This window comes from Corvus brachyrhynchos, unplaced genomic scaffold, assembly GCF_000691975.1.
Source record: "Corvus brachyrhynchos isolate BGI_N302 unplaced genomic scaffold, ASM69197v1 scaffold60, whole genome shotgun sequence".
In the NCBI taxonomy this organism is placed as follows: Eukaryota; Metazoa; Chordata; class Aves; order Passeriformes; family Corvidae; genus Corvus; species Corvus brachyrhynchos.
This window is the reverse complement of record NW_008236767.1, coordinates 7,998,560-8,024,467: the sequence shown is the minus strand read 5'-3', so window position 1 is coordinate 8,024,467 and position 25,908 is coordinate 7,998,560. Positions and strand designations below refer to the sequence as shown.

At 34.2% G+C, this 25,908-nt stretch overlaps 1 protein-coding gene across 7 annotated transcripts in view; it reads left to right on the top strand.

Moving 5' to 3' along the window:
- Positions 1-3,306: 3,306 nt before the first annotated feature.
- Positions 3,307-25,908, top strand: part of ASPH (aspartate beta-hydroxylase) — a 107,748-nt gene continuing 85,146 nt past the window's right edge. For 4 of the 7 annotated variants that reach the window (XM_017727496.1, XM_017727492.1, XM_017727494.1 and 1 more), the window contains exons 1-4: positions 3,307-3,412; positions 6,722-6,871; positions 7,630-7,674; positions 8,967-9,035. In XM_017727496.1, the coding sequence (XP_017582985.1) occupies positions 3,322-3,412; positions 6,722-6,871; positions 7,630-7,674; positions 8,967-9,035 (355 nt within the window). In that variant the 5' untranslated portion in view covers positions 3,307-3,321. Of the gene's footprint in view, positions 3,413-3,434; positions 3,694-6,721; positions 6,872-7,629; positions 7,675-8,966; positions 9,036-25,908 lie in introns of those variants that run through there. The other 3 variants (XM_017727493.1, XM_017727491.1, XM_017727495.1) reach the window with 3 other exon arrangements.

Genomic DNA, 25,908 nt, shown 5'->3' with positions numbered 1-25,908 from the left:
GACTGGAGATCTAGTTTTTAATGAGAGAATAGTAATTAAAAAAGCTATTTTTCCCACCTCCTAATTTCTGTTAAGGATGTAGTGCTGAAGAAAGTTTCCTAGAAACTAAAAGGAGGAATCAATTTTGTATTGCAAAGAATTTTTATTGAATTTATTGAAAGTAAAACTTTACCTTAAACTTTAGATCTTACCTCTAAAGACTCTGCTGCTATGATTGTTTGTAAACAAACTAAAATTTCTGAGAATTGATATTTTTGAAAATTTAAGATTGGAATATTTCATGAATGATATTTTAAGTATTTTAGTAAAAATCTCTGTTCCATCTGTAAAGTAAACACAGAAAATAGTAACCCTGTCTCACTTTAAAAAATAAAATAGAGTTCATAAAAGCACAATTTTGTCCATTGAAAGTGTATTATTCTACTCCTGATGTAGAATAACACTGAATAAAAATAGAAGATGAAAATTTTTATTTCAGGATAGCACTTGGAGTCATGATGGTTTAGGGACTTCTTAAAATGCAACAATTCAATATGTGCTTATTGAGTCAATTATAAAATACATATTACAAAAAGTGTGTGTGTGTATACACTTACATGACCTGTCTCTCAGTAGTGAGAGAGTGAAAAAAAGCTTGTATTTTAATAGAAAGGGGGAAATAGTATCAACAGAGAAGGCTGTGAATTTCCTGAGACACTTAAGCAAAATACTTGTTACTGACCCGACTCAAAAAACCCTCTGTGTAAAACCAGTTTAAAATAATTACCTGCAGTTCTATTACTGGAAATGGCTTGCAACACTTGCTTTATCATTAATTATATTGGACAAGATAATTTAGCAAAAATGTCAAGTAGTAGTAGACCATGCTCATAAAACAGAGGTTGCTTTCTGTCTTTGCAATGCTACTAGTTCTGCTCTACTGGTGATAACATGGTTCTTTTGTACCTTATTTTAGCTTTTTAGTTCTCTCCCATATCTGCATTTTATCACACTGCATTTCCTTCTTAAAACAGCTTGTTCTGAAGTCTCCCTGTAATCTAGCTAATTGATAGTTTTTACTTCTGAAATGTGATTTTTAGTTGTTTCTTTGAGGTTAGTGTTTTATTGCTTTTCCTTTTAATGTGTCTTTTTAATTTCTAGTAAGTGCCTGCTTGTGTGCACCCTTATCTTCAAGTGATAAACTATAATTTCTTCCATATTACTTCCTAATCACCTTTGTGGGAAATAATTATACACATTACAAAAGCTTAGCTTGATGATTTGAAGCCTGACATTTTATGTTCATAATTGACTATTTTTTCCCCTCTAGGCTTCTTTGCTTGCACTTTGGTGGTGAGCTAGAGGTTTAACTAATGCTGCTAGTCTTAATTGTCAATTATGCTTCTGTAAAATTAATTAAAGTACATGGGCTGCATAGTTGTAGCACAACTAACTTGAAAATAGTTTTAAAATTTTGGAATGTGTTTATAAACCAGGTGAAGAATAATAACTTTGAGTGTTAGTGAAGCAATTTGAGTTGCTTCAAAAAGAACCAGCAGTCACAACATTTGAACACAGCAGAAATGAGACATTGTAAGAAGTCTACACTGTTGACTTAGATATCCCAATCCCAAATTGCATTGTAAGTACATATTTGTTCAACTTAACCTTTGTTTTTCATAAAACTGACCAAAATGATATCATTTGGTATATTGAGCTAACCTTGGTCCATATTTGTCTTGGTCCTTTTTCCTTTTGATGAGTTTGAAGAGTTTCCCCATTTTAGCTGTAGCCTCCTTTTTCAGTAAGGAAGATGCTTTTCATTCTTACAGTCAATTAATTTTTAAAGGGCACAAGATTAAAGCTGTGGGTACTTGGCTGGAGGTTGACATATACGTGTTAGTTCAGATTTGGAGTGTACATTTGAAATCAATTTCTTGATTCTCTCAGCTTATTTTGCTTATAAGCCTTGTGCTTGTCCTTGAATGCTCACTTAGATCTGAGTGAAAGATGCAAAAACATGGGCTGAAATAATTATGAGTATTCAGCCAGGTAAGTTCTAATTCAGACCAATCCCCCCAAAATATATATTAGTGGACTGGGAGGTTCTCAGCATCAGTTAAATGCTTTATGAATGTACTTGTAGTGAGATCTGGTGTCTGCAAGTGCAGGTGCAGCTGAAGTGAAGTTGCAATGAATTGCCTAATCTGATGCCTGTCAAAACACTGTATGGTTTATATACAATGGAGTACATATCACTGCATGTAACATTATTTTTCTTAATAATTTTGATTTCTCCATGTTCGGTTACTGTCACTCTGTGTAAATTTTCCCCATGTGCATCAGTTACGTTACTGAAATGTAGTAGTCAGGAGGTCTTTCTTAAAGCAGCTGATTGGTTTAATGTATTCAAGTAGCTTTGAAGATAGTTGAAAGATACACTAGTTATAGAATCAACTGCCTGTAGTTCCTTTTCATCCATTTGAAAAGTCTTAAGCTGTAGTGCTGTTTCTCAATTTTTCTCCCTTGAGCTATTGGGAATTGCATTTGGTAATTCATTGCTGGATGTTAAAACCACAGGAGGTATGTGTTGTTTTTCAAAGTAGCTGTAACGTTCTTCTGTTCACTCCATCTACCTGTTAGCTGTGTTATTTAAAGAAGCATGGGGATGGAAATGTAGAGTGCTAGATCCTAAAGCTTTTATTAGTGTTGTAGTGGATGAGAAGTGAGTTCAGTTCTGACTTCCACTTAAGAGGAGCTGGCTTTTGTTTGATAAGCAACAGGAAAAGAATAGTTTGCTAACTGAAGATGTAAAAAAAGTTGACAAGTGTATTAGTGGGTTTTTCCTCTTTTTCTGGTCCTTAAGAAGAGGGTGTATTGGTGATTAATCATTTATATTAGGTTTAAATTGTACAGGCAGTATGCATGTTGTCAGAATTTAAGGAGGGGGGTGAGTGGGATGAGTTAGTATTAGCCCCTTCTGGAAAGGGTCTGCCAGAAGCAAATACAATGTGTACAGTTCTGATATGAAAATTCTTTGGCAAGAATGCGTGAGGTTGGTTTCGAGTAATTCTTTTAGAAGACTCAAAACTACATTATAGAAATTAGTTGTCTCTTTTTTTCTTAAAGTAGTATGTTTGAAATGAGCAGTCTCTGCAGGATACTCAGGAAGCCTGGTAGGGGAGTGCCAACATGGAGAAAGTTTCTTGGATGAGGGCCAACTTAACAAATGCAAACAGGCAAGCTTTGTGTCCAGACTTGTGTTTCAGCTTATGCGCGTGGGTTTAATGTCCTTAGAGATCAGGCACTGTGGCATAAATTGCAGCAAAAGTACTACGGTACATGTGCTTGGTTTCATTTGCTGTTGTTTTTGATGTTGGAGGATTAAGGGGAGGGGAAAGGATCAACTACCCAGGATGCTCTGTGTGGAGGAGTAAGTGAATTTCATTGTCGTCAGAACCAGATTGCCATATGAGTTCTGAAAAGCGTTTGGCTCTTGAGGATAACTGCTCTAAAAATAGTACTGGAGGAGAGGTTTCTCTTGGGTCCCGTTTCGGGTTCCAGCTGAGCTGGCTTTAGGAAACTTGTTTGCTCCTGTTGCAAGACTACAGTGAGGGTATTTCTTATTCTGCCTTCAGCATTAATTTTTGGAAATACTGACACACTCGCTCTGTTGGTGGAAATCAAGCACTAATGTTATGGCTGACGACACAGGTATAATCCTAACCTTTTTTTGTGAGCAGATGGAAAATGTGTACTTGCAAATACTGGTTATGTCTGATTTTATAATTGGCAAAACGACTGGCTTACTGTTGTCTGTTTGTTTTCTTGCCAGTTTGCTGTTCTAGAATGTTACAGGCTGCTTCTGTTCACTTTGATTGCATGTTCTCTGGACTAGGGGTGTTCCATGAGTTTATGGCAGGTGGTTGATCGTAAATAATTTTTTGCCTAATAGAGTATCTTATTAACATAAGAGACATTGTTTTGTCTTCAAATATCTGTCTTCAAAGTTATTTTTAGAGTATGTAAAACTGCTAGATGTCTTGAAGGTAGGCTAAACTAAAAAGGTTTTCCTACATTTTTAGCTAGATGTGACTTAATGGGGGGTGGGTGAGGTATAGGATTTTATAGATTTGCTGTTGAGCAATAGACCGTGCTTTAAGACTTTCTGATGTCTGCATAAAGACATCTGGTGGTGTAAGCACAGGCTTACCAGATATGGCAAGTGACCTACTTCTGACATGGCTGGCAGCATGTGCAGGGAAAGGGCTTGAGTTGAGAATTAACTGTTTGGAATGAGCTCTGAGCCAGCTTCAGTCCTCGCAGTGTTTTGTTCTAACCCTGCATGTAGCATTATTTGTGCAGATCATAGGTAAATTTTTTGTTACATAACCTCCATTTATATAAAAGTGTTGCGTGATCAAGCTGCCGTGGTTGAGTTGTTGTTCAAGAGTTTTGTAAATAATTTTGCTATAAGGTAGAAAACCACAGCATAAAAATATATTTTTATGAACTACATTCTTATAGCAGAATCTATTTTTGAGGAATGTACATGAAACAGTCTTTGATACTTGAAAAAAATATGAATAGTGCTCCTTGATTACTTAAGTAAGTTGTCTTTTCCTTCATTTTCCTGTTCTTCTGATAAGTAAAGCTTCTTTCCTCAGAGGCAACTAGCAGTAAACGGTAGAAAACAGGCAAATGAGTGTGAAATGCAATAAGATCCTCTTTCCTGTTTGCTCTAGAACCAAGTTGCAATCTGGAATAATTTAAATTGTTTTTAACCTAAGGCTTTCATTTAAATATATACAAAGCTTTCATTAACTGCCTTGGTACACAGGTGTAGTGAAGCCCTGATATTACATACTGTAATTGTTTATTTCTCAATATTAACATTACCAGCTCAATAGTACTGTAAATAATTTTCATATGGTTGGGCATATGTCTGAATGCAGACGCTGCTTGTCTGTCGCTCAATTTTCAGGCTACCCATACATTTCTCACAAGAGAGATATTACAATGAGCTGTGTATATGGACCCTGCACATATGTAGTTAGAGGACTGTGCAGTAGCAAATGATATGTGCCTGATGTGAGGCTGAGTTGCCTCAGTTTCCCCCTGAATATTATTGGGCATTTGTGTTTAATGTAGAAAAGAAACTTAAATAGTTAGTGTTTGATCTTTGAAGGGAGTAGTCTTAATAAAAGAATTCTTTTCTTCAATAAAATGCTGAGCTGAGTAAGAGTTGATGTGGGTCAGTGGTTTCTTTATTGGTCTGAACTCAGTATATAGCACAATTAATGTAATAAAAGAGTATTTTATTATGGCTGTAAACCTGATGGCAAGCAGGGTAAGTAAGTACTTATATATAGTTCCTGTTACAAAAATAAGTCAGTCGCCCATCTCTCATTACTTATCGTTCAGAGCTACCCTATTTTATTCTAAAAAACAATTGTGTTGACATTTAGCTTGAGAGTATTTTTTTGGTCTTCTATGATCAGTGTGATAAATACATCAAAAACTACTTGCAATTAGTATAATAAGGATAACTCCTTATATTATCACAACATTCATGACGAAGTTTCTTGAAACAGTCTTTAAATCATGTAAAAAATAATTTTGCTTGAATAACTGGGCCTGCATGTCGCTGAACAAGCAAAAGTTGCTTCTTACAATGGAATGAAGTGGAATAGGTTAATGGTCATGAAACTGCAGCCAAGTGCCACCCTTGCAGCAGTAATGTCAGGGGACAGAAGAGCAGACCTTGAGCTTTGGAGGAAGGCCACAGGCAGGCATCTTTTTCAGTACATATTTATTTACTCATATATATATATATATATATACATATATATCTCCCTCTTTCACTAAAACAGTCCTAAAACAACAGACCAAGCAATTCATGCCTTCTCTAGTGAGGTTGCCCATTTGAAACTTGCCACACATATGCTACGTCAAGGCCTGTCTTTCGCAGTCATTTGTTTACAACTACGTGTAATTTTTTATATATATTTACTTTCTGTATGTGCAGTTATAAGTGAAACCGTGATTTGTGTTATGTCTCTGTGTCATCCTTTTACTGGTATGTTCCGTAGGACTGAAATTCTGGAGTTATTTAGCATGGAGTGAATCTCTGCTTAATTCTAAGCATCAGGGAAGATGATTTTAGTTGGTTAAGTATCTGAATTTGAAGTCTTACCCTTAAAATAGTTCAGGTTTTAGGGTTTTCTTAGGCTATTTGAATTTTCATGTTGGTTCTGTGAGCTATTTCGACTGGTTTTGAAACTCGATTAAGGAGAAATGCTTCTCTTGCAAAACTTTTCTGCTGGCCACAGTGTCCTCTGGTGGCAGTCTGGGAACCGCAGGGAACAAATGCAAAGCATCTCAAAAATGTGAAGCTCTGTGTAAATACACATCAAAGGGGAGAGCAAGGCAGAATTTCCAGCTAAGTTGTAAGACAAATCAGATGGGGGCTTTTGGTGTTTGGTTGGTTATGAGGCTTTTGCTTGGATAATCATCAAGCTTCTCATGGTAATTCACAGTGAAATGGAAACCAAGTGAAGGTGGTGAAATTTAAAAAAAAGAACAACCAAAAAACTCCACGACAGCAACAAAACCCACCAAAAAATTGTTGCTCAAATGTCTTGTATTCTGTGTAGTCATAAGCAACAAGTTTTATAATTGTATCCTCAATAATAGTTTTCTAACTCTTACATACATTTTCTTTCCTGTCTTTTTTTAACAGAGACTAAGCATGGAGGAAGCAAGAATGGAAAGAAGGAAGGCCTCTCTGGAAGCTCATTTTTCACCTGGTTTATGGTAATTGCTTTGCTGGGAGTTTGGACATCAGTAGCAGTTGTCTGGTTTGAACTTGTAGATTATGAAGAAGTTCTAGGTAAGAATTTTAAATCTTAAGATTTTTCTAGTAATATTATGATATGCATTAAATGAACGTCACTTTATATTTTTGATTTGTCTACTGCAGCATTTGCAAATGACCTACATGATAAGAACAGGCAGTGTAGTTCAAAATGTATGTTTTAATGCTGAACACTACTATGATGTTAAAATGGGGTTCTCAAAAAGGGTATTAATATCCTGTAGGATGTCTTTGTAACAGGTTGTAGCGGGTTGACCCTGGCTGGGGTATACTGTAGTTCATTGGAGAGGTCAGCTAAATATGCAGTTTGAATTAAAGCTCTCAGAAATTCTCAGCAGTGATTGAAAGCTGACAGCTAATGTTAGCTCTCTTCTGATGGACTGTGGTGCATGTAGGGTCAGGACAACTGATCAGTCATCCTCTCACGAGTGAGATGCTGAATGACCTCAATTGTCCTCAGTTTTGACCTTATAGCGGTGATAACTGTCTCTCAATATGACAATTTGAAGACAGTACTGTTAATATAATATTTAAGGTTTAACAAATTAATATCTCAAATTTCTAGATGTATGTCCATAGGTACAGCTGATGTCCCTGATGTTGTAGGATTCAACATGCACTTTTGCACCTGGTGGCTTTACAAAATTTACAAATTTGTTAGTACATGCTTTTTTTTGATCCGGACTGATTTTTTTAAGAGAAGCTTCTGGTTTGAAACTTAATTGGGTCTAGTGATGCAAATAATGTTTTTTGTATTTTTACCATGCATGCAGCCAAAGCAAAGGATTTCCGTTATAACTTGTCAGAGGTCCTACAAGGTAGGATATTAGAGAAATACACTTGCTTTTTACAGTCTCTTGGCTGAAAGTGTTGGTTTACTTTATTATGGTTTTAATTTTTTTTTAAGAATTACTCTTCTTCTGCAATGACATGAAGCTCAGTCATGTCTCATGTCTCATTCTTCATGATTTTGAAGATAATATAATTCTTATTTCTAGAGAGTTAAATTTTTACACCAGTCTGCTGTGTTTATCCCTGAACAGATACGGCTCCTTTCTAATGGGTTGCTTCCATACAATGGTGATGGACATATTTGTGTCTATTCCAGACCCAAGTCTGAATGTTTTCTTCCACAAAACTGTTTTCTAATTTTCTAAGTGCCATATTAAGAACTATGTTTCATTTATTTTGATAGCAAGAAAGTTCTATCTCCATGTAGAGAATGACAAGTGTAGTAAACTGTCAGACTATAAGGACACAGAGTTCTGCAAGCTCTGCAGGGTTTGATCCTGTTGCAAGTTGTGTCTGAATTTTATCAAGCCTATAATTAGATAACTCTCTACTTGTTTGGTGGTCCCAGGACACTTCAAATCCTGGATACCACAATTCTATGCTGAAAATTCCCTTTTAATAGAAACTTTTTAATATTTTAGGAGCTCTCCTTTTGCATATACCTAGGGCTGATAGAGCTGCAGTTTCAAGAACAAAAAGTGAGAAAACTGATTTATTAGTAATATATGAAAGGATGGACAACTTTTTTTGTCTGCATTGAAGGTTATACAATTGTTGGTAAAATTTATGAATGGTTTTCCTTCGTCTGGGAAGTAGGCTGTTTACTTTCTACTGACTTGGCACTAAACATTATATACCTATGTACCTTCTAATTCTAATTCTTCTCCAAGAATTTAGAATTGCAGGAAGAATGTAATCAGAAAACAAATGGTGATTCTTTTATGAATTTTTGTTTTACTGTTTTTTCTTAAACATGTTGAATGTTTCTTGTGAACTTAAATTTTATTCTGAGCAAAGCATGTCCATGTAAGGTCCATAATTACAGACATGTTTTAAATCTGCCGGCTGCAAAATAAATGTGCAGGAAAAAGACAAACTTGTATTTGGTCTCAGGTCCAGGAAATACAGAAAGAAACTTGAAATATTTCTAGTATTTCCCAGGAAATTTAAAACGTGGTTAAGAAGATTACAGCTAAATTGTTAAAAAACATATGGTAGCAACCTAGCATTGGCGGTCAACCATTGCACATTGAAAACTGTCCTGGAAACAAATGGCCAGATCCCTAATTGTCTTGTCTTCCTCTCTTTGCACTTCTAGGCAAGCTTGGGATATATGATGCTGATGGAGATGGAGATTTTGATGTGGAAGATGCTAAAGTATTGCTAGGCAAGTACAAATACAGGTGGAACAATCTATATAATTTAGTTGGCATGTTCATGTTTGGCTTTTTTTTTTTTTTTAAGTCAAAACAATATTTCTGGTTTGTTTGTTTGTTTATTTTTCCTAGTTTGAAAACTTAAATTGATTTCATTGTGATGGGTTTTTTTTCTTAATGCAAGTTGTAGGATTGGGTGTGTACCTCATAGCATTTTTTGTTCTTTTTCTTCTAATATAGCAATGTTAGTGGAAAGCATTTAATTACTTACAGGATGATTTTGAAATTAGGTGGTTGATGCTGCTGTATTGAATGTTGAAAGATGGTTGTGATTATCAGCGAATTTCTCAGATGCAGGACCTAGGGTGCTTCAAGAGTGAAAACACTGTTTTTGTTAACATGTTAAGCCAGGTCCACTTTAAATGTGCCTTTGTACTTCTTAGATGACTAGTTGTGTAGTGTATTTTTGTACTGTCTTTCCTCTATTCTGAATTCTCCACAAGTCTGTTCATTTTCTTTGCCCTTCAGAAACAGTACATGACATGAATTTTTCTTCTCTGACATTGAAACATTTGGTTGAGGTTTCTCTTCCTTGTAATTTGTGAGAATGTCTTTCTGCTCACTGTGTATCTTCAAAGGGAAATGTCAATCACTAGACATGCTTTATGATACTGTTCTTTACTTACATCTTTTAAAGCACTGCCTTCTCCAGCTTCACAGTCAAGCATTGGATAGATACTTCTTGCATACCTGATGGTAGAAATTTTACTTAAGTTTATTTTTCTTTAGTTGGTTTGCTCAAATTTGAACCTATGCTGAGCACACAAACAATTCAAATTAAAAAATGAACAAAACAACAAAACCCCCAGCATAGTAACTAATAGCTTGAGCAGTGGACAAAATGGAATGTATCAAACTGCTCAGTTATCAGCAGTACATTAGGATGTTATGGTTTGCTATTTCAAATTCATACTGCATAAAAATCAGCTTATCGTAATTTTTTTTCCTACTTTTATCTGGAGATATAAGCAAGAGTTTGGGAGGATATGTGTTCATTTGTTTAATCCCTTCACAGTTTATAGAAAACCCATGTAATCAGCTGAATCAGTTTGCAGAGTGAGAGTCACTCCAAAGAATCTCCAGCATTCTGAATGGCTTCAGAGCTACAGATTGGGTGTTAATTATAATTGGTGACTAAGATAATACTTGGTATAGTTATAATCCTGATCTTTCTCTGTCTATTCTGTAGTGTACAGAAACTGGATATCCCTTCCTTGATGGTCATATACAGCCAGAAACATTCTGCTGCTTTGTTACGTCTCTGTTTTATGCAGCCTGATATAGCCGGGAGTTCTGCCAGTACATGAAAGTGTTTCTATTATAAGCTTGTCTTATCATACATTTAAACCTTATACTTCAAATGTGACATTAAAAGGTCACAGATCAAAATTTATTTTTATTATTTTTGAAAAGTTGCTTAGAAATAGGATTTAATCTCATTTAAATTTGAGAATAATTTTTGCAGCATGACAGAAATGATAAATTCTAAGTTTTGTGACACTGAGAAAATTATTAATATAGAAAATACATTTTTTCTAATAACTAGCATGTTATATTATTAACTGAATTTCCCTGTAAGTTACTGTGCTTGTTTGCAGTTAAAATTTAATATGAAATAAAAAATGAGCACTACAATGCAGACTGAGATTATTTCGTTGATGCAGAAACTAGAAGATTGGATTCCTTCTTGAGGAATTTGTCTTCCAGAATTAAGTCTTTGTAGTAACAGAAACTGTATAGTAAGCCTATGTTCAACTGCATTAGGGTAACTTTCTGAATATTGAATGCAAAGCTCCTTTTATTTGTGAGGATTTTGTTAGTACATATGCTGTATTTGAAGGCTTATTACTCTCTGGGATTTTTCTCTGGGTCAGAGTGCCATAACAGCAAGTGGTTTCTGCAATACAAAAGGCGTTACTGTACTTTGATGTCTAATGATGGGAATTCATATGCTTTTTTCTCTTCTGTTCTTTAGCTATTACAGCACTAGTATTGTATATTGAAGTTTTGACATGCACAGTGGTTTAATGTTGTCCACTACCGTAACCTTTAGTTTTCACTACAAATTTCAAGATTGAATTTCATATTAATGGTAAATATCTTGGAAGTTTAAATTAACTTAATTAATATTTTGAGAAATGCTTCTACTGGCACGAGTTTATTTTGTATTTCAAATAATGGTTTAGTAGTTGGTAATTTAATAATTTTCTGTACTACTTGGCCATACCTAAATAAAAGAATTAGAATTTATTATTTTATTTCTTGTTTGTAGGTGATATGATAGGATCTGTTCTTTTTATTTGTTGGAATCAAAGGAGGTTTCATGAGTAAGTTCTCTTGAGGGATTTGTATAATTTTAAAAAGGGTGTGCGAGAAGTTTGTTCTTCCCCTCTTCCCCCACTCCCCATGTAAGAGAAGTAAAAAACCCATAAAACCCAAGCCAACTGCACCCCCTCCAGTCAACTAACCCCAAGTACTTATGGAGTATTGTAGCATTTATTAACAAATTATCTGTAGTGGGAATGCAAACTTGTTGAAGCTAGCCTGCCATTATCTTGCAGATTTTGTCTTTTCCATAGATATTTGTTAGGTTCTGTTTACAGAATTCCTTCTGGTAATGGGAGGAGAGGCTTTGTACTCTGCTCTTTTGGGGGCTGCTGTTTGCAGTACTTTGCTTCCCAGTTTTTGTCCACTTCACTCTTGATTGTCCTCTGAAGGGTGTTATTCTTAGGGGGAGTGCTATACCTCTGACCTTGCTTTAGATCAGTACAGGGAAGCAGTGGCTTTAGTGGTATTACCAAAACATGGCGTGTATAGGAGTAGCAATGTCTGTTGTCATAGAGACTTTGGAGCCAAGCTGTTTCTTTTGTGCTTCAGTCCCTTTTAACAAGCAGCAATATCCTGAGAAATTCTGCTTAAACGGTTGCAGTAGTTAGTATAGTTACAGAAGTGCAGCTACAGAAAACAATCCCTTTATTGTACTTGTGCTTTTAGTTCAGTGTGATCCAGCTATGCAGAAAATGGAAAAACCCCATCCTAGTTTATCAGCAGTCAAAGGGTTATAAGCAGTAGAATCCAAGTAAAAAATATTCTTTTCCACTGGTTCACCTACAGTAGAAAAATATGTTTGCAGGCAGTCACGCTGAGATTGCGCATTCAAAAAATCTGTAGTGACATAATAGGTGTTAAAAGAATGGTTTTGCACAGTTCAGCTGTTTAGGATAAGTTTCATGCTCATCCCTATTTTTCTCATGTTCTACTGTAGCACTTTCAAGTATTGATGGTTGGCTTGTGCTCATTCTCATAAAAAGAGGTGTTTACAGGGGAAGAAAGGCTTTGTCTTGTTAAATGCATGTAGGGAAGTCCTGTGCCGTAGTACTTGCGTTAACTTTTGAACAGATAAATATTTTGACTCCTTTGTTCATTTGGATTTAAATTGTCATGTTAAGACTTCTCTTGAAATCAAATAGCTATATCCTGTGAGTCCCTGCTTTAGTAGGGTATGGCTGCCTGCTTGGGCAGCTCTGGTTTTGTCACTGTTTTCAGACACTTGTTACGATGCTTTTGTGAGCTTATCAGTTTTTACTTTGAAAAGCAATTCTTCTTGCTTATGGGGGTGAATGAGGATGAAAAGTAGAGTATTAATTAGTTGGGGGTTTTTTGTACTCTTTCTTAGAAAAAAAGATAAAACATATGAAATACTGTGTTTTTTTCTTTAACTCAGGCTGAAGTGTTGTCTGAGGGTTTTTTTGGTTTTGTTCTTGGGTTTTTTTGTTCAATTCAAAGGCCATTATCTTAATCTTGTATAATTTTTGCAAAGAATTGTAAAGAAAGGGTTTAGGTTTTTTTGTCTGCTGTGTTTTTTTGGTGAAGACACATGCTTCCAGTTCCTGTGGTTCCCTTTGGTGTCCTAGTATTTTCAAAGAAAATATGCTACTGTACTCTATTTTATAAAGGTAATTGCCCAAAGGTCTTATTCTTGACTTAGTGCAAGAACAGGGGTATCTATATGATTATGCACGTGAACAGAAATAACTTCTAAAGCCTGAGGTCATTTGGGAGTAGTGTGTTGTTTTGAGGGGGGGTTTTGTTGGTTTTTTTGGTTGGGTTGTTTTGTTTTGGGTTTGGGTTTTTTTTTTTTAATATGAGATTCTGACAGACTAGAATGACACAAGTATTATTAATTCTGTATTTATAACTTAGATTGTACTTTAAGGATTTTTGGATTCAAGTGTCCATTCTTAAATTGAGATTTTGTTCTTCAGTAAATACCCTTACTTTAGTATGCCTTTGCATCTTGCTTGATCCAAATTTTGAAAACAAATTAGAATGACTGACTACTGTGCATAAAGTTGTTTATAAAATTTAATTTTTATAGAACTAAGCCATGGAAGAAGTTGGAGAGGGATATTTATAATACCTTGATTGCCTCCTGGATTCAATCTGTCATTTTTAAACCTTTGGGCTATCCAGTGAAAAATTAAAGAGAATGGCTGGTCACTCAAGTAGAGGTTCTGGACATCCAGGTACAAGGATGTGGAATATCATGGACTTGGAAGTTTCCTCAGAATTATCATTGATACTTTCACTATGTGCTGTAAGAAAAACATGTTGAAATGTGTTAAATGTCTCTGCCATGAACTTCTCTATCTTGAATGTTTCATTAACCTGCATCTAATATTGCTTTGTAATCTGCATGTGCAATGTGTTCACTTAATTTCATGTTTCAACAATCTGTCTTCACCTTTAGCTCACTTTTCTGCTTGTCCTTTCAACACAAATGGAGGTTTGTTCTGGTTAGAAGTGGGGGAAATTCCTCCCTCTGCAGCTTTAAAGCATACCAGTAATTGTTTATTGTTACCGGGTCATTCTGTTGTGCTTTTCCTAGAATGGAAAATTTGAAAAGTTATGTAGTAACAACTGTAAAACAGTGATTTTAATTAAAAAAAAACAACCCGAGCAAGATCTCCCCAAAAAACAGGAGGGAAAAAAGCATTAGCCATGGATTATTTGTACTTTACAAATGCCAGTTAGATTAGTGGGTCTTGTAACATAAAGTAGTAACTTTTAATATTAGGGAGTTTAGCAGTGATGAACTCTTTCCTGTTCCAGCCATCTCTACTTTAGCTCTTTACCCTGCTTTAGATTTTCAATATAACAAAACTTATACCCTGTATTGGCTACCTATTCATTTTTATCTAGTGTTCTGTATATCCTCAGGTGTGGAAATAATTCCCGAGGATCAAGTATATTGTGTAGAATATCTATCATAGAAAAAAATGATTGAGAAACTTGTTAAAAAACCCAAACAAGCAAACAAACTGCAAAATTACACCCTCTCCCCAGCAATTAGAATCCTCACTTCTAAGCAAAATTCAAAATTCTGCATGATAGAATGTTATCCTTAACAGTGTGTCTGTGACAGGTTTTTTTATATACTCTTTGCTTTTAAATGTTATTCTCGGCCATCAGTTGCAAGCTCTCAAATTTGAACATGATGGTTTAAAAAAATAAAAAAGGCAAATTGAGTGATTTTAAAGTAGTAGAAGATTACTGATAAAAAGTTGTCTAAAGGTGAATGATGTGGTAAAAAACCTGAATATAAGTGGTTTAGTCTTAGGACTAGGAACAAAGGAAAGCAAAGCTACTGCCTTTTTTTTTTTTTTTTTTTTTTAAGTAAGATTGTGGCCTAATGTTTTGCATGTTTATTGCCCAAATTATAGTCTGTATTGGAAAGATTCAACTTTCTTAACATCCTTCTATTTCCTAGTTAGCATTCCTGTAAAGACTTCTGTCTGTGACAAGAGATGTCTTTCACAGATCCTCCTTTTACAGTTTCCTCTTTCCACCTAACTGCTGTCTCTTTTTTCCCCTTCCCTCTCTCTCTCTCTTTCCTCTATTCTTGTATAGGCCTGACCAAAGATGGCAGTAATGAAAATATTGATTCCCTTGAGGAAGTCCTTAATATTTTAGCAGAGGAAAGCTCTGATTGGTTTTATGGCTTTCTCTCATTTCTCTATGATGTATTGACTCCTTTTGAAATACTAGAAGAAGAAGAGAGCGAATCTGCAGATGATGTTGATGGCACGTCACAGAATGAAGGGGTTCAGGGAAAAAAGACTTGTGTTATTTTGGATTTACAGAACCAGTGACTGAGAGACTAATCTGATTGGCTTTCGAAAATGTCCATGAAAATCATCAGTATTAATATAACAAGAATTTATGGCATTGAGGGAAACTTCCCAAATGGACACTATAAAGATTGAACTAGAGTTAGGCATGCAATGCTGTTTCAGTAGTTGAAAGCCATTCAATAATTTTTCCATTTTTGTGACAGGATGGCAAGTATTTTGCAGGTGTGTAAATATGTAGAATAAAACATGTATCTGTGGTTGTGTAGTTGGTTTCTGTATGTGCTTCAATTTGTGCATTTTATGCACAAAACTTACAAAGCTTAAGTGTAATAATCTCTACTGTTAACAGTATAACATTTGTCTTTCTAGCAAACATTAACTGAAGCATTTTGTAACAGCCTTGATTATAAAGTGTTCTAGCATGACTGCATTTTGTAAATACATATTTATATGTTAATCATTAATATAGACATGACAATGATAATTCTCTTGTGAAATATAATTTTAATAAATAACTTATTTTGTGATTCACTGATTTCTCAGATAGATTCTTTTTACTTGTTCAAAGAAAAGCACTTAATTTATAAGTGCTTAAAAATTCTACAGAAACATTTATTTTTAAGTTAGCTAACATCTGTTGTATTCAGAAGCTACTGTCGTATGGTTTATTCCCACTGATTTGTCTGTTTTCAAACTAAGTCTTCAGTCATTTCTTTATTATGACAATCATATCACAAGGGCTGTTCTAAATTTTTTTAGTTTTTAAGGTGGGCCTTCTATGGAAGTGGGAAGCTGTGATTATGTATTTCTAATGTAATACTGAATATATTAAAGACTAATTGGAAATTAGAATTTAATGTCTTCTATTTCTTGAGAAATTGAAATATTTAATATAGTTTTGCAAATTCAAATTGTTTTCTTGTGACACTGTTTTATGACAGTTGTTCCAAAAATACTTTCCATGTATGTGAATTCTGTCTGCTATCATGAAGTTACTGGTATAGAAAAGGCAGTTCATAATTGTGTCCTGCAGTTTTTTTCAGGTATCAAGTTGAAATTGAGCTGTCCTTTTAAAACATGAATAATGTACTCAAACAAATCACTATTAAAATTATATCAAGTTGTTTTTTGTAATGCCTGCTTTGCTTAAGTTTGTATTGGTTTCCTATATGAAGTTGATACTCAAGTTTTAACACTAGTAGTTGCAGGCTGAAATTTTAACTTCTTTTAAAAATAAATAAATTTTCACTTACTTTGGCATGACAATTTTAAACAATTTGACATGCCTGTTTCAAAAAAACTTCCTCTACATCATCCAGTTCAGGTTACTGTATAATCTTTTAAAAGTAATAAAAATGTGTTAGTGTTAAGTAAGTGAAATGTTGTGATGGGCTAATACCGCTGCTCAGGGTTTATGATGAGAGCATTGGTCACCTTTTCTTCCAAATATTTGGGGATTAAGATATAAGAAAGTTAACCACATATAAATGTAATGGTTATTAAAAAAAAGATATATAAAGTGTAAGGCAAAGAAAATAAATAAATGCCCAAACATTATAAAAATAAATGCTAGCAGATATCTGGCATGTTACTGAGCAGTTTGTTAGCAAGTGCAAAAAACTTGCAATGTCTGAGATGTAGGAAATAAGCAAGCTTGGGTTGTTTTATTTTGTTTGGGAAGTTTTTGATCTTAATTTTAGAAACAGATTTGAATTAGAAATAAGAGTTTCATCACTGTTTTTGGATAATAGCACGTCTCAGTGTGAATTAAAAAATTGTTATGGAACATTGAATTCTATTGTAGATGCTTCAGTAATGGAGCTAGATAGCCAAAAAGAGAAGGGAAACATCTGCTATAGGAATTCTATATAATGAAGTTTATACAAAGTAGTTAAAATATGAATTGATAAACTGGAAAATTTTCAAGGGAAATGGAGGTGGATTGCTTGAATCACAAGAAAGCTACAGGCACTGAGATAGATCAATAAACAGTGAATTAGTTTAATGTGGGCTACAGAGATGAAATTCCAGCCAACAGAGTTCTAATTTGATATCATGCAACTTCCTTGTTGGTTTTATTGTGTGTAGACATCTGCTCGAAAACAATTCGAGTGGGAATGAAGAATTTGTCAGAAGAGAAGAAGGGGTTAGGGGTGGGTGCAAAGACCTAGGGTAAGTAAATAACTTTGCGTTAGGGTACCTTGTTTCTGGAATATAGTCTTGTTTTTGGAAGTGCTCACTCTTGCCTGGGGTTGTTCCTGTTAACAATTAAACCCTCACCAGTGGTGAGTGGAGCTCTCAAAACTCTCCGAAAGTTTGGGTTAGAGGAGTTTGGTTTTCATGTGTTCTATTAATGGTTGTGATTGCAAGCAGAACTTGGCTAGTATGGGTGGTAATAAGATTTAGTTGAACCTTCAGTTATATCAGCATGGCAGGTTGGTTTGTTTGTTTGTTCATCTGTTCTAAAAAAAAGCATTTAACAGCAAAACACATTAAGCTGAGTATGACGTGTAAATAAGCAAAGAAAACTGAACAGTATCCCAATTTGCTTGTGAGTCCACACAAATAGTTTGAAATTAGTTCAGGAACCTGAAAACTAAATTTTTAGTTTGCTTGTTTGTGACTATACAAATACAGTCAGTATATTGTTTTTAAAGTATTTTAAAAATATGGGTTGAAAGCCACAGGAGCTTTGACTTCTATTATTTTAGAATAATTATTTTAGAAGGCAAGGTTGCTGCTTTCCCATGCAGTTTCTGGTGTGAGAATTTAAAATAGGAGAAAATTAGTAGCAATCAATGTTTTTTATATGGAAAATATTTACTGATTTTATATTAAATTGGACGTGCAGTTTTCATTAGATACCTTCATATTCCTTACAGTTAATTTATATTAAATTTTACAGACCTGCAGAAATAAATGTCTGTGACTAAAATTGTAGTCTTCCAGTTTGTCCAGCATTTTTAGAAATATGTGGGATGTTTTACTTTGTCGTTTGTTGGTAAATGTCTGATATTTTAATTGCCAATCTTCAAACAAAATACTGCATTGACCTTTGTAGCAAAGCTTTTGCTTGCTTTCTTGTGATACTAATGAAAATATATTTATAGGGGAAAAAACCCTTAATACCCATAAATCTGAAATGGCTGAAAACTTTTGGAAGCTTTGAACCCCAGATTTCTGTGACCACCTTCAGCAGTATTTAATTTGAAAGTAGGAGAGTGTTTTATATGGCAAAGAGAAATCACAATGCTCATAATGTATAGAATAACTTTGAATTGAAGAGAATAAAGAGTACATTGCTTGCATACCTGTTGAAATTCTTATTGCAAAAAGTTTTCTTGCCAGTATTTCACCCCTGCCCCTTTTAAAAAAAATTCATTATTAGTTAGTCTCAATTGATTGGCTATAGAAGAAATCAAATTTTCCTAACAGTTACTGGTATAGGTTGCATTTAGATGGCAGTATAGAAGAAGAACGTATTGAAGCATTAGAAAGATTTAAATTTCATTTAATGGTCAGATGGGAGAGGTAAAACCCACCTGTATTGCAGTGTAATTTGAGAGCTGGGGAAAGCTGTTGTGTACAGATCAGTCATTTTGGGCAGATGTGTTACTGTATTCCCTGTTCGGTTACCATCAGATAAGCAGGTATCATAAAGATGTCACAGCAGCATGAAATACATTAAATACTGTCTTTCTCGTGGTCAGTTAGGATGTATGTCTCAAGATGAGGCTAATAAAGGCAAGATTTCCTTGTTGGTTTCTTGTATCTGCTTGTATAGAATGCAGCATAAGCATCTGTGACTTCAGGAAACACAAATGCTTTCTACCATGTGTATCCGATCTGGATTTTTCTTCTGACATTAGGCAGTTAAATAAGCAAGAGATACTACAGCAATGTATGGAGAATGTACTGAAGCTTGGTGTTTTGTTGTTTGGGAGTTTTTTATGCTAGTTGTATGAATTAAAACTCTTGCTCTTGGGAGAGTTACAGGCTGTGGTAACACAAGTGCTGAGCTCAGTTTAAGGTAAGTGGGTGCTGGCTTTCTATCAGTAAACTAATTTTGTTTAGCAGATGACCTTGTATATCTACTATAACGTATTATAAATGCACAATCATAGTAATAATTATGTGTGGGAGGCTATGCAAACAATCATAAATTTTTCTGACTTGCAGTTCTTCTGGAGAAGGGAAATAAAAAGGAAAGAAAAAATGTTAATAATGATTTTGGCTTACAGATTTGTGTTTCCTTTTTCAGTATTGCATTTTTAACATCATTTGCTAATTTTCTGTGTAGTTAAGGATGGAACATCGTAAATTGAGGAAAGAACACAAAGCCCTAGTGTTTAAAACTTGACACTAAATAAATATTCTGTTATCCAGGCTTTGAACAATGTGCAGAAGGGTAGCAAGTGCTGCCTGTTGGCTGTTTAGTGCTAACCTGGCCCATGTGCTTTGTATGGTAAATGCAAAGTATCCTCTCCCTTTTTCACATCCAAGTGGATAAGCCACCTTAATTAGCTTACATTTGTTTCATGGTGCTGCAGGTTGGAAGTGTTTATGCAGGTAGATGCAGTGGAGAAATTGACTTACAGGAATTTTTTCACATGGCAAAGCCTTTTGTCTAGCAAGGCTGTTAAAGTTGTCAGGATTATTAAGTGAATAAAATAGTATTTGCGTATCAGGTTGCTCAGTATATTGTTAAATATGAGAATATTACCTGTCAACATCTAGGAAACTGCTCAAAACCAGTGCTTTTTACCTATTTTTGTTTTGCAATGCTTATATTTCTGAATAAAAATAGTATTTATATATTTTTCTTTGATGCTTAAGTTCTAAATCTGTGCTCTCTCTTGAGGGTTGTTTGTGGAGAATGCTCTTGAAGGTTTTTATGGGGAAAAATAGAGGAAATGACTGGACTTTGTTGCAGAATAAGAATGGTTTGTAATACTCCTAAGCTTCAAAGAACCAGTTAAGATAGCAAGTTGACCACCTTTAAGCATTATGTGAAAATAACCACTTTGACAGTATTTAATTTTTAGAATGACCGTTTAAAGCAGTTATTTAGAAAATATTGTAAACCTATCCACCTATGCTAATTTTGAACTCAACTTTTTAATTAACTGACTCCAATAGTAGCCATTTCTGACATTTCATTACACCCACATTTGATGTTATAAATTGTATATTTTCTTCTTGTATTGCCAGCATTGGACATTTGTAATGTGGGATTGAGTGGAAAAAAGAAGGAATTTTAAAACTAGCTCAAAACAAGTGTGAAGCCACTTGAATTGGACCTTAGAACAAGAATCTACAAGTTCAACTACATGATTTATAAAATTCTGGACACTGGTTTGTGTGCTCCCAAGCTGTAAGAGCCTAAATCTTTGCCATGAATTCCCTTAGGTGCCAGATTTTGTCACATGCTCTGGGCATTGCTGTATTGGAAAATCAGGTGTTTTGCACCCATCTTGCTTCAGGCTAATTGGGGCTGACAAATGAGATTTTCCTCTGTAGGGATTTCCCCTTGTAGGGATCATGACCAGGTGGAAATCAAGACGCAGCAGGATTTCTGTCTTGAGATTATTGCATAATACTAACATTTTACAATATATTATTTTACATACTTTCCTTGTAAACAGGTCTATTAAGAATATGTTAGAATTTACATGATTTATGTAATTATGTCATTAATTGGTAATTTGCTGAGAACCTTAGTGCTATTCATTGCATAAAAGCAGATTGAAACAAAAGTACTGGTTGTCTGAATATTTAACAAATGAAATAACAGTAATCAGTGAACAAGGTATTTTGTAATCTTTCAACATAGTGCATATGTGGTTATTTAAAAATAATTTGAAATATTTGTATGATAGTTTTTGTGTATACTGATCCTTGTAAAATTTTGCAGTTTTCCTTGTCAACACATGCTTTTAAGAGTGTCTTAAAATATCCAGTAATGTTTAATTTTAATATGAAAAGAGGGGAGGAGCTGGAAATTTACATACGGCTTTGCAACTTTGCTGAGTATCTTTTATTGTTTATATTTTCATTGATGTTGTAATAAAAGGAAGTGAGAGTCTATTTTTCCTTTTATATGAAAAAATTGTTAACTTATTCTTCCACGCTCTGCTTAGAAATAGTAAGACTGAATAATGATTTTAGTCAAGTTAGAGCGCTGGACTTCAGCAATGGTGGTAAATCTATGAGGGAAGAGCTTGAAAAAACTCATATCCCAGGTATGAGTTTGTAAGGAAATTAATTTATAAATTATATTTTTACTTGACTGACCCTTTTTAAAACAATTTTGGCCATAATGTCAATGCTTGATATTTTGAAAATGTGTGGTATAGAAGTTAGATGCAAAGTGACTACAATGACTACATTCTTTAAATTTATGATTTTATTTATTTAGTATAGGCTATTGGAATACTGTTTGTTTTTCAGAATAAGTGTTGATATATAATGACACAATTTAGGTAGATACTGTTTTCTGGAAACCTAAACTCAAGGTGCAGATGTTCAGTGTAGGTGTTTTGTATGTCTGAATGAGAAGCCTAATGTTGAGATGTGGGAATATCTCTTCTCATTTAATAAGATTATGTATGAGTTTAAAAATAAATAGTTACTGTATTTTTTCAGCTTTTCTTTACTTTCTAGTTGGCTTTTAGGTAGCAACCTACATGATTTTTATGGTTAAAATTGCTGTGTTTGTGGGGTTTAAGTCTTAATCCACAGCATCATGATAGCGATAATCCAGTCTCTTTTAATGGTTTAAAAAAGATGAAGCTAATTGTTATTTATATTTTTGGAAAGGCTTTTGCCTTATGCCTCTTGTGGTACTAGGTATAAAGCACAATCAAGATGCTGAATGCCCTCAGTTTGTTAGCTACAATGGGAAAAGAAGACAGCACCTGATTTTGGAGAATCAGGTTTATTTTTTAAAATAAAAATCTTAACAGTCTTAAGTAGTCTGAAGTAATGCAGTAAGTATTTTAACTGAAATGAAATGGCAACTGCATTTTGGATCTGAGCAATACCTTTGCCAAAACATTTATTTTCCACTGGATAAAGAAATATATGTTGTAATTTATTGTAAGAAAACAATCAATTTATATACTCTACAATACCTATGCACTTGAAGACCTTTTGAGTTAATATGTTTATAAAATATTTATAAAATTTTATAGAAGCATAAATTAGTGTGTTTGAGAGGGATCTGACAAGTACTTTGCAGAGAAATCAGAGGGGTGTTGGTCATAATTACATGGCAGCACTTGTCTGGAGAGAACTGAGCTATCTCCAAGTCAAGAAGCTTCACAAGTAGCATGCATCTGGTAATGTGGTACTTTTCTTTGATTAGTTAGTCTTTCATATCAGTACTTGTGATGGTCCTGCAACTGAACTTGCTTTATTCTTAATCAGTTAATATTTTGTTTTTTTCCATAGCATTGTAGTGTGCTGTGTAAAGTGAACTTTTTACATAACATAGCAGCTTGGGAAATTTCATGTCAAGTTTGTTAAACATCACAAATATGTTCATAACCTATTTCAATTTTGCAACAAATTAGGTGAGGAGCCTGGAGGGGTAGCCAAGAAAAAAAGTAAACCCAAAGGTATTTTTAATGCTCTTTTTATTGCGGAACTTTATGCAGATAATGATGAATGTGCATGCGCATTACAAATACCAGGTCTGGGTTATAATAATGGTTACTAATACCAGCTATGTTGGCTAAATATTGTCTAATGGTGCAGCAAACTATTGTTCTTGCAATTTTTTGGTATTTTTTTTTGATTATGATTGTAATTTAGTGGCAATGCAAGTGCTTTGCTAACTAGAGATTATATTTAGTTTGTGTGGATTTTTTTACAACAGATGTCTTGTTTGGATTGTAAGGAGTTTATGATAATTTGATATTCTGCATGTTTTTAAGTAAGGTTTTGCTCTGTGTGAAATCCTCTTTTAGTTGTCTTCCATGAATTCATGATACTATTACTATATTGTGATTGGACTCAAATGCCTTAATTCTTCTAAGGCTGTACTTTGATAGTTTCATCTGTTTTTTTTTCTTGTGGGAGGAGAAATGAAGGCAAAGTTCAATAACTTCCCCTTTAATATTATTTGCAGGATGGATTGCAAAATTTTCTAAAAGCTTAACGTAGGATAGCTTGCAACCAATTTATGCCATATATTTATTTATAATTACATTGCTATATGAACAGGCCATATGGTCTAAGTGCGTTAAAGACAAAAAAAGCTAATTAGCCTCAGCAAACACCAAAGTACCAGATATTATTCAGGTGCTTAGCTTTTTATACCTGCTCAGTTATCTCCAGGCAGCATGGGGCTATGTATATTACAAGTCTTTATGTTGCATTAAAGACACATCGATTTAAAGGTGGTTTTTTTCCAGCAGTATGTGAAAAATGCATGCTGTTTACCATACAAACCGTCATGAGAAAAAAAGTGTATTTGCTAAGGAAAGCTCTCTGCTCATTTCAATGTGACTTTTCTTGCATCAAGTTGAAATTTTTAGGATCTGTTCCACATTGTGCTTGGTATAACTTGGTTGCAAACCGTGTGTTTCCGAGAATGTAATAAATGTCACTTAGCAATTCTTTCCTGAGTTTTGGATTATTTTCCATGTTTGATATGAGAATAAAGAAATGGCATGTCATATTTCAAATGTTTTATATCAAAAGCCATTTGGAAGGAAATGTGATGTCATTCCTTTTAGACTGAGCTATGTAATTGAATTGTTCACTCCACAGAAACGTTACACAGCACCTAGAGGCAAACCTGCTTTTTTGCCTCAACAGACTGCAGTTTCTCTCAAAAGTCTGAATAAAAATAGAGCTGTTTATATGTAAAAGTCATTATCACATTCTTAATAGTGAGGGAGTATTAATTTTAAAATTAAATGCTAATATTGCATACAGATTTAATGGAAAAACCTTTAAATTTTATTGACTTAAGAATTCCTTATTCTGGAGAATTCTGCTGGTACTGACAAATATTCCAAAACTGTGGCAAAATGGAAGTAAATATTGAACATTAAACGTATTGAACATAAATTTCAAGGATTCTATTCTGACTGTTCTTATGACATATTATCTGGATACATTGTCACAGCCAAATATGAATTGAAATAGAGAAAAGAAGCACAAGAGACACAACTCCAAAAGTAAAACAAAGAAAAAAGTGTTACTGATAACTGAAAAGCAAAGTTGTAAGAACCAATTTACAATTATTGCTTTGATTTCACTGAGTGTAGTCAAACCCAGTTAACTTTTTTGGACTTGATTTAATTCATCGGGACATTGCTGTTTCTTCTCACTTGTACTTCTCAGTACATACTTCCATTATCTTTTTTAAGTCTTTGCTTAATATGAGGCAGTAGTATCAGTAAAACATTTTATTATAGCTTTGTGTTATAATGCTTTAACTATAACTTCTACAACTGTTATGCTGTTGTCAAAGGTTCAAAATTTATTGTGATTTTCATGCTCACAGGCAAAAGTGGTTTTTAACATTGTGCAGAAGTTAGCAGTAAGATAATAGAGGCATGGTTTTCTCTAGATTAGGGCTTCATTTGGATGCAGCTGCAGTATGAGCCAAGGTTATTTGCTGGCTGCATGGTGTGAGATGTTGCTAAAAGTCAAAACTAATTTGTTTAAATTGCTTAAAGCTTAGAAGTTAATTATACAAGTTTATATCTAACAAACATTAAATAATAATTTGATCAAAGCTTTTACTTGGTTGTTCATAAGATGTTTTGTGGCCTAAGAATGGTTCTCTTATTGAACGTTTCCTCTTTTTTAAATGAAAAAATAAAAAGTAAAAGAAGCTATTAAAGAATCACTCAAGAAATTAAGGGAGAAGCAGGAATCCAAGAAGGAGGAAAATGAAGAAGAAAGAAAGAAAACCAGGAAAGGAAAAGATGCTACTGATCGAAAGGACAAGAAAGCTGTTGATATGAATAAATTAAAGAAAGATTCTGACAAGGCTAAAAGAGACAGAGGAAAGGAAAAAGGCCTAGACAAAAGTGTAAAACCCAAGGAGACTACAAAAAAGTCAAGCAGTGAAAAGGATGGCACTGTTCAGGTGGGAAAAGACAAAGAAACAAAAAAGATAGTTAAAAACCAATCCAAGGAAGACAAGAAAGAAAAGAAATAAACAGAGTTCCTCTTCTGCTAATGAGGAACAGACCTCAAGAATGAAAAATTCAGCATATTTATATGGATGTGGTAAATATGGCAATAAGAAAATAATGTTTTCTGGAAATAAGTGTGAAAAAAGGCTATATATAATATTTTTTTAAAACTGTTCAGTGTGTACTGGTATTATAAACACAAAGCAGAAACATCTGCTGTGAAACTCAAGTATGTACATATGTTAATGGGCCTGGCTACCGGTGTGTGTTGAAAACATTCAGATTGATGCCAGTTACTTCAAGCCTACTCTAAATATGGGTTTAGATTTTTTTGGTTGTGGGGTTTTTTTTCCTTCCTTGTTTACTTGTATTTGCTTAATGTGGAGATGAAAGTCTAGTGTTCTATATGAAATGCAAGTTCAAAAGCAATATTAACAGGCTTATCTGGACACATGTAGTGGAAACTCACACATAAAATATTTCTATTTCACAGAAACAACCAAGAGGAGCATTAATGGACTCTAGTGTCATAG